Source organism: Lynx rufus, unplaced genomic scaffold (genome assembly GCF_022079265.1).
Source record: "Lynx rufus isolate CCGP_SWC_20201006 ecotype Redwood Valley unplaced genomic scaffold, mLynRuf1.p SCAF_28, whole genome shotgun sequence".
NCBI lineage: Eukaryota > Metazoa > Chordata > Mammalia > Carnivora > Felidae > Lynx > Lynx rufus.
The window spans coordinates 9,846,878-9,855,857 of record NW_025814843.1 but is presented as its reverse complement, the minus strand read 5'-3'; the positions used below and the strand labels follow the sequence as shown (position 1 = coordinate 9,855,857).

The following is an 8,980-nucleotide window of genomic DNA, read 5'->3' as shown; positions in this document are numbered from 1 at the left end:
GTCCCTCAAGCCGCTCGCCCCGGAAGCTGCTCCGCGCCGGCCGGAAGCCCCGCCCTTGACGCCGCGGGCCAGCCGGCACCCTTTCCACGCTCGGGAGGGGGGCTCGTGAGGGTCCTGCCCCGCCTGTCGTTGGGAGGTGGCGGGGACTAGAGATACGCGAGGCCGGCATGCGCGTGACCTTGGCAGAACAAGCCACGGAGCTCGGTCCCCCGCGGCAAAACCGGTTATTTTCCCACGTTGTTGCAAAGCCTTCAACTCTCGAAGTCAACTTGCAGTCAGCATTCCGAGTCCGGCAGCTTAATCTAAAATGAGGGCAGAGGCGTCCGCGTCTGCAGTGCCTCCACCTACTAACGTGGTCGCGAGAACCTGCGTTTCATTCAGATGGACAGCGCTTACTTCTAACTGCCGCCCGAAGATTTGTTTCGTTAAACTCTGATATAATGGCCCCCTTCCGTGCGGCACCAGTGCATTAAAACAGGTTGGTAAAGGGGGCCCGCGGGCAGGCCAGGGATCCTGCAGCTTCTCACTGTAGGGGAACAGCCTGGGGCAGGGGACTGGAGGCTGCTGGGAAAGCCTAATAGCTCCTGTCCTCCTGACAAGACTTTCAATCCAATGGCAATCTAACTTTCAGGAAAAAAAATTTAAAAATAGGCTACTACAACATAGACGTGCACATAGCATAACAGGAGACAGGTTCAAGAGGCAGGATCCCACATAGCTTCCTATCTAGGCCTTCTTCTCAATGAGCCATGATGTCCCCCAAATACTGCCTGCTGTAAAAACGAAGAGGGGCCCCGGGCTGGCTCAGTCCATGCAGAGTGACTATCTCAGGGCTGTGAGTTCCAGCCACATGCTGGGCACGGAGCCAACTCCAGGAACGAAAAGAAAAAAATCACTACCTTAGCAGTCCTGATTTCAGAATATTGTTAAATCCCAGTTGTTAAAAGAACTGATGCTCACATGAAAAAACCCGAACAGTAAATCAAGCCACAAGATAGGGGCGGCCTGCCTCCAGATGGCAAATGCCACCTAACTTCCCTGAAAACGGGTCCCCTGTGAAGTAGGTAGTATCTCCAGGCACCACACAGAAATTAAAGGCTCATCATTTTATCATTTTAACAGTTTTTATTTAAAGTTGAATATAAGATTACTTTATTCCTGCATCTTCTCAATTGTTTCTTCCTTATATTTGCCCTTTTCCTTTCCTACTTGGCGAGATTTGGCTTTGCGTTCAAGGATCTTTTTGCGGTCTTTGTCCAGTTTTAGTCTAGTGATAACCACCTGCAGAAAAACAGAAACATTTCTAAGCTTTAAATAGTTACTAGTTTCACAAGCTAACCATATGTATTTTTGTTTCTATTATAACCTCAGAATCATAAAGTTGGAAACGTAGCCCCTATTCACGCTTCAACCCACAAAATCATAGTACAGACCTTGTTTCAATAGATCTAATTGTTAAAGACCTCCAGGTTACGAGAAATTTTAGTTTTATGAAGGAAGGTGAGGGAAAGGGGTAAAGGGCACTGAACCAGGTTTGCAAACACAGCACAATGACCGAAAAGAGAATCTCTGCCATCAGAGAGCTTGTATTTTAGTATGGGGAGAGAGAAAACAAATTAAGTGAATGTATATCAGACTCTGACATAGAGAAAAACCGGGCAACGTGGGGAGGCGAAGGAATGCTGGCAAACAGGCTAAGTCATAGGGTGGTCAAACAAGGCCCTACTGGTAAGGCTCCATTCAAACAGACACTTGAAAACTTGAACACATTCCGGTGAGAGAAGTCAGAGACCTGTACTGTATGGCTCATGAACACGTGGAATTGTAAAATCAGAATAAAATGGTGGTCACCAAGGGATAGGAGACAGGATAGATGTTAAGGGTACAAAGTTACAAACAGTAACCCCCTAGAGATACAACGTACAGCACAGTGATCTCTACACAATACTGTATCATAATCACCAAACTTGCTAAGAGACTAGAACTTAGTTACTCCAATTACTAAAAAGGATAGCTATGCACCACACAGAGGTGCTCGTTATAGCTACAATGGCAATCATATATATAAAGCTATCAAACTAATAGCTCATACACCTTGAATTTACACATTGTCACATATATTTTATTTTTTTAACGCTTATTTATTTTTGAGAGGGCACGTGCGAACAGCGGAAAGGCAGAGAGAGGGAGCGAGAGAAGACCAAATGGGCTCTGAGCTGCCAGCTCAAACTCCCGAACCACGAGATCATGACCTGAGTTGAAATCAACAACTGGATGCTTAACCAACCGTGCCATCCAGACACCCAACAGATTCCAATAAAAAACAAAAAAGATAAACACCTGGAAAAAAAGGGGGTGAAGAGCGATTCTGGTGAAAGTACAGCAAGTCCAAAGGTCCAAAGGCAGAACTTAAAAGGTTTATACGTACATGTTTCTCAATCTTAAGTGTGTCTAAGAATCAACTGGAGAGCTTGTGAAAACAGATTAATGGTGCTGCCCCAGTAGACCTGGAACAGAATCTGGAACTCTGATCAGGCGGCCAGGTGATGCTGCTCACAGCAGACATGCTGTGAGCAGTTCGGCTGTACGAGCAAGGAGGCCGGCAGACTGGATCACGAAGAGTGGACGTCTACAAGCGGCTGCTGAGGGGATCGGGTAAGGTCTTAAAAGGCCACTCTGGGGCACCTGAGTGCGTCCGACTCTTGACTTAGGCTTGGGTCATGATCTCATGGTTTGTGAGTTCTAGCCCCACACCGGGTTCTGCAGGACGGTGGGGAGCCTGCTGGGGATTCTCTCTCCCTCAAAATAAACAAACAAACTTCTGTAAAAACAGAAACAAAAAGGCCACTCTGATGGGAACAGACAGGATTCTGGACAGAACAGACAGGGGGGTGTAAAATGATAAATGACATTTTCGTCCTGAGCAACTGGGAGGACAGAGCTGCCCTACACGGCGATGGCGGCAAACTGTGAACCAAGTCAGAAGTTTAATTTTTTTTTTTTCAACGTTTATTTATTTTTGGGACAGAGAGAGACAGAGCATGAACGGGGGAGGGGCAGAGAGAGAGGGAGACACAGAATCGGAAACAGGCTCCAGGCTCTGAGCCATCAGCCCAGAGCCCGACGCGGGGCTCGAACTCACGGACCGTGAGATCGTGACCTGGCTGAAGTCGGACGCTTAACCGACTGCGCCACCCAGGCGCCCCCCAAGTCAGAAGTTTGAACACACTAGGTCTGAGGTCATCAATCAGAAATCCAAGCTGAAATGCAAACTAGGCCACTGGATGCTGAGGTCTGGGTTGGAGTCACCTGCCTGTGTACGTGTGACGCCCCCAGGCGGGAACTCAAGACAGGAAGGTGATCACTGCACCACAGCGAGGAAGTGGGTATGTCCTCAGCTGTGCTACCTTGAAAAGACCAAGATCTCCTCACCTGGAATCCAGGTCCGCCCGCCTGCCAGACTAAGCAGCAGCAAATGCACGTGGCAAAGAACCCAACTCTTTCCCGAAGTTCAACAGTCCGGGTAGTCCTAGCGATCCTGTTCACCAGGAGGCAACCCAAAGGGTCTCTGAAAGAAACCCAGAGGTTTCTTTCCAGATGCACATATGACTGGCGAAGGTTAGAAAACGAGAAAGTCCTTGCTCTTAAGAGAACATGCAAGGATGTGTCAAGACGCTTGTAATCCACTGGGGGTATTGAAGAGGGGTAAAGAAAATGCGGGAAGATATTTATAGTGAATTCCAGGTGAAAGATATGCAGGAATTTTACCACACCAGTCTTTCAACTTTCCTGTGGTTTGAAAAAGAGATTTACGGTGGCAACATAAAATGTTTCAAAACAAAAAACACAAAACTGGGGAGCCATCAGTAGCTCAGTCGGTTAAGTGGCCGACTCTCGATTTCAGCTCAGGTCCTATCTCTGAGTTCGAGCCCCACGTCAGGCTCTTTGCTGCCAGTGCAGAGCCTGCTTGGAATTCTCTTTCCCTCTCTCTGCCCCTCCCTGGCTTGCTCTCTCTTAAAACAGAGAGCAATCAGAGACTGCTGGATCAGAGAATTCACATCCAAGTTCCAGACAGGCACCTGTTATGGGTTATTAACAGACTGGATTTTCTATCCTGGCTCAGACACTATCATCACCATCCAGGAGATCTTCGCTTCTGTGCTCCGGTTTTCTTCCCCATTTGTAAATGTATGAAACCTCTGCAAGGCTGTAAACTTGCCATACCGACTCCACTTTAATATGTAAAAGCAAATAGGGGATCAGCTCCATTTAATCTAAAAATTACCCTATTTCCTAGCAGCGCCTGGATGGCTCAGTCACTTAAGCATCTGACTCTGGATTTCTGCTCAGGTCACCATCTCACCGTTCATGAGTTCAAGCCCCACACTGGGCTCTGCGGGGACAGTGTGGAGACTGCTTGGGATTCTCTGTCTCCCTCTCTCTGCCTCAAAATAAACATTAAAAAATAAAATAAAAATAACCCATTTCTTGATTTTGAATTTTGTTGTCAGACTGATCAGTTTACTAATTGCTACTGACCAAAAGGTACATTAAAGATACAAAATGACTGTTACAAACAACTTGATCTCATAAGAATTTTTATTTTTTTTTTTAATTTTTTTTTTAACGTTTATTTATTTTTGAGACAGAGAGAGACAGAGCATGAACGGGGGAGGGGCAGAGAGAGAGGGAGACACAGAATCAGAAGCAGGCTCCAGGCTCTGAGCCGTCAGCCCAGAGCCTGACGCGGGGCTCGAACTCACGGACCGCGAGATCGTGACCTGAGCTGGAGTCGGACGCTTAACCGACTGAGCCACCCAGGCGCCCCTCATAAAAATTTTTAGACTGGTTTCCAGGACTCCATTCAAATATGGTATTTGCCCTAAGACTGGTTTCTAGAACCTCTAAAATCAGGAGTCTATTTCTATGGGATTGCCCTGCAAACAAGCAGTCCCACCTACCAACACTTGCTGTAATTTCCTTCTCTCACGCATTCTCAGAAACACCCACCTTGCTGGGGTGGATGCCCACGTGGACAGTTGTGCCATTGGCCTTCTCTCGCTGCACTCGTTCAATGTAGATGACGTATTTCTTCCTGTAAACCTGGACTACTTTGCCAATCTGCTGACCTTTGTAGTGTCCTCGCACAACCTAAATACAAATTCACGAATGACAGAAATATTAAGAAAGTCAACCTTGCAAATCAGGAAAACTAAATCACGTAAATGTCATTTACTCTCTCAGATCTGTAAGACCCTTCAGTTTTGAAAGATGTAACGGTTACTGGAAACATGGGAGTAATTCTCTCTGGCTTTAATTAGCCTGCAAGTAAACCCTGCCCCCATATACGCCTTGTGATGGACAGTACGCCCATCAACTGATGGTCTGCAGTGGTGGGCTTGGTAGGTTAAAAACGAGTCCACTCAGGCTTTTTGTAGCTGGGTGACCACAAGGAACTTTACTCCGTCTCAGAGGAAGCGAGAGGCCACAAGATTTAATTCACAACCCAATAATGCGTCCCACCCGGTCACAGAGTAGGCAGCAGCAAATACATGGGAAAAAACCCAATTCTTTCCCAAAGTTTAACAGCGTCCTACCCGGCAGCCCTAAGATCCTGTTCGCCAGGAAGCAACCCAAAGTGCTTCTGAAAGAAACCAGAGATTTCTTTCCAGAAGCACATCTTCTCGCATGAAGACGATCTCAAAAACAGGGAAGACCACCTCCCACATCTAGTGGCAATTCTAGCACCAGCCCAGTAGCAACCAGGGGCTGTTCGCAACCTGCACCACTACTTGGGAACTGGCTTCATCTTTAAATGGGTATTAACCTCATCAAATAGTACGGGGGACAGGCGAGTTGCTTTAGAGACAGCCTAAAATCTTGCAATCGACAGCGGCATGTTCCAGCTAAATAACGTTCACAGAAACGTTCGCTTAAATAGATTTGGCAAGATATTCACCTGTAAATGTGAAACCACCAGAGAAGACTACGGTTCAGTTACAGCTTCTGTATCTGGACCCTCGACAGCCTCTTCAATGACCAAACGCACCAAGAAAAAGAGAACCGCGGGGTAACGCTCTGGTTCCGAACCACCTTTCCGCTTTCTGATACTTGGGGCAATTGCTGTTTTTTTCCTGTTTGGGTTCTTAGTGCCCTCGTGCAATCCTGCTCTGGGGAGCACGGTCTCAAGTGCATCTTTCTCAGCAGATGATCCCTCTTCTATGCCAGGTGTGGGGGTATCTGCCAAGACACCCGGGCACAGCACATACCTGTACTTCGTCGTCCTTCCGGATGGGCATGGATCGAACGTTGTACTTCTGTCGTAGCTCTTTGGAAAGAGGGGAGGACATAATCTTCCTGCGAATGTGCGAAGGTGCATTGAAATGCCTTTTACGGTTCTTGCTCCGATCGGAGGTCACAAACGGATTGAACTTCATGTTGGCTAAAGAGAGAGTGAAAAGAGGCGTAAACCCTTAAATGCTCAAAATCTCATTCAGCGTCCCAACAAGTGACATTCCCAACAACTTCATCTTGAAGGTTCAGAAGCCCACACTGTCGTGCTTTCTATATTCGTTTATGGGACAAAGAGTTGTTTTTTTTTTTAAACGTTTACTCATTTTTGCAAGACAGAGCGCAAGCCGGGGAGAGGGAGACACAGGATCCCAAGCAGGCTCCAGGCTTTGTGAGCTGTCAGCACAGAGCCCCACGCGGGGATCAAACCCACTAGCCGTGAGATCATGACCTGAGCCCAAGTCGCTTAGCCTACTGAGTCACCCAGGCGCCCCCGACAAACGATTTTCCATTCGTAACAGACTTGTTTTAGTTCTTAAGCTTTTATTTTAGTTCACAGCCTCCAAGCACCTGAAATATCGGGTAAGGAACTTAAAACAGGACTTGCATCTCTGATGAAGGCAAAGCGGTCCGACAACTCAATTACAACACTACGCTTTACAAAGACCAACCAAAGCCAATACCCTACGGACTCGGACGTGAACACATTTAGCTCCGTTCTCCCCAAGCCTGGGAAACGCTGCACATCTCGGGTCCAAGAAAACCTTCTAATGAGCGCGGCCTGCAAGTTCCCTGGCTTTGCCAAAGTTATTTCGAGGCTCTTCTTTAAGGAACGACACTGAATAGACTTGAACCATCTGCGCAGAACCCCTCCTCTCCGGGCTCCGATTCCGAGTTCCCAAACCCCTCTCCTCCCTTCCCGAGTCGGCCGCCCCTGGAATTAAGAGGAAGACAGGCTGGGGACCATCCTAGCCCCTCTCCCTCGGCGCTACTCGTTCGCCGGGAGAGCATCGGGCCCCTAGGGCCAAAAGACAGCACACCCGCGAACGGATGGCTACGGATTACTCGCGCTCGGCCAGCGAAAACTCACCCGCTGCAGCTCCAGCGATGGCCGCAAAAGGGAAGAGAGCTACACGCTACTTCCGGTTCTGTAAGTTTATGAGAGATCTCGCGAGACCGATCGTCTCTTGGCGCGAGAGAGGCGCTGGGTTTGAACGAGAAGAGGAAACTGGGAAAGAGATTGGTGACTAGTGTCCCCCAGCGGCTAGGAGGGGAACTGCTAGGACCTGCAAAACTGCCCTCTTCAGGGCCTGGTGTCTCCCGGGGTAGGTTTGGGTTCTGCAGCGGCGTTCTCTGAGAAGGCTAGTTCCTGGGCGGGGGGCGGGGATTGCTCAGGGTGTGACTGTCCCCGTGAGTGGTGAGGGAGCGGGCGGCCCATTAGCCAGGTGGCCACTGGCGACCTCGGTTCCCTGGACACCGCCAAGGCTTCCCGGGCCCGTGGCGCCGGCGTGCCGAGCGCGCCGGTCCTTTAATGGGGTCCATCCGGCGTGTGCTGCCGGCGCCGTGGGGCGCTCCGACCCGCCACGGACCTTGCAAGGGCTGGGACCCGCGATCCGTCCCCGCCCAGAGCAACGAGATTGAACCTGAGTTTCTAACGAGCTCGAAGGTGATGCCACGGGGTGCCGGTCCACACTTGCAAGGAGGCCTTTGCAAGCGGAGCGCTGTGCCCCTTTCTGAATTGTACTGCATGCTGTCTTTCGGTTCAGGGTCTGATGGAGGCAGGGCGAGAGGGTGCCCTCCCCAGCAAACGGATTCTGGGGCAGGCTGCAGTTGGGGTGTGTGTGTGTGTGTGTGTGTGTGTGTGTGTGAGCTCCCGCAGGGTGCCCTGCCGTCGCATACTCAGTAGGGGATCGGTTTCTGTTGAATGAGTAATGCATTGTCATTGAATGAATGATGCAACGTCCAGAAGACATGCATTTCATAATAATTCCTGAGACATAGTGAGCTTGCGTGAGCTTGCGGAGCACTGGAAACGCTCTTCTCCTTTTCACGTTAACTCCTTTCATCCACCAAATAGCCTTGTGAGGCTGGTACAGTATTATTGTTCCCATTGTACAGATGGGGCCATTGAGCCACAGAGAAGTGGGAGGAGCTTGTACGCGTTTTGTAGAACCCATAGGTTATGGTGGGACCCGTGTAGGTGCTTCCCCAGTCCCTTCCCTATATGGTCCCAATTTCTAGGACTCCATTTGGTCGAGTCAAAGGGCAAGAAACCGTGTCCTTGAGGGGCCAGGGTAGAATCAGTAAAGAACCTGTGTTTTCGTGATTTAAGAAAAGTTGTGCTTGAAATATGCTGTAAGGTAAACAGCCCCAGATTTTTCTAACTGAAAGATTCAGATAGAGTATCTCTACTACAATTCTTTTTTTTTTTTTTTTTTTTTTTTTTTTAAGTAAACTCTGCATCCAACCTGGAGCTTGAACCCATGACCACAGATCAAGGGGCACATGCCCTACCAACTAAGCCATCCAGGAGCCCCCACAATTCTTTTCAACAAATGTTTATGGAGCATCTTTTGCAAGCCATCCCTAAAAGGGACACTGGAGCTACAGAATGAAATTAGTCAAACCTTCTGCCTGCGGGAGGCTCACTGTCTCAGAGGAGAGAGAAACAGCGAAACCCCGCAATCAC

At 48.9% G+C, this 8,980-nt stretch overlaps 1 protein-coding gene across 1 annotated transcript; it reads right to left on the bottom strand.

Annotated features, from left to right (window-relative positions):
* Positions 1 to 1,105: 1,105 nt before the first annotated feature.
* RPL26 (ribosomal protein L26) lies at positions 1,106 to 7,440 on the bottom strand. Its single transcript, XM_047089962.1, has 4 exons — positions 7,382 to 7,440; positions 6,270 to 6,442; positions 5,011 to 5,151; positions 1,106 to 1,281 (listed from the first exon to the last, which is right to left on the bottom strand). The coding sequence occupies exons 2-4, from the start codon at positions 6,435 to 6,437 to the stop codon at positions 1,153 to 1,155; spliced, it is 438 nt and encodes a 145-aa protein (XP_046945918.1). The 5' UTR covers positions 6,438 to 6,442; positions 7,382 to 7,440; the 3' UTR covers positions 1,106 to 1,152.
* Positions 7,441 to 8,980: the final 1,540 nt, after the last annotated feature.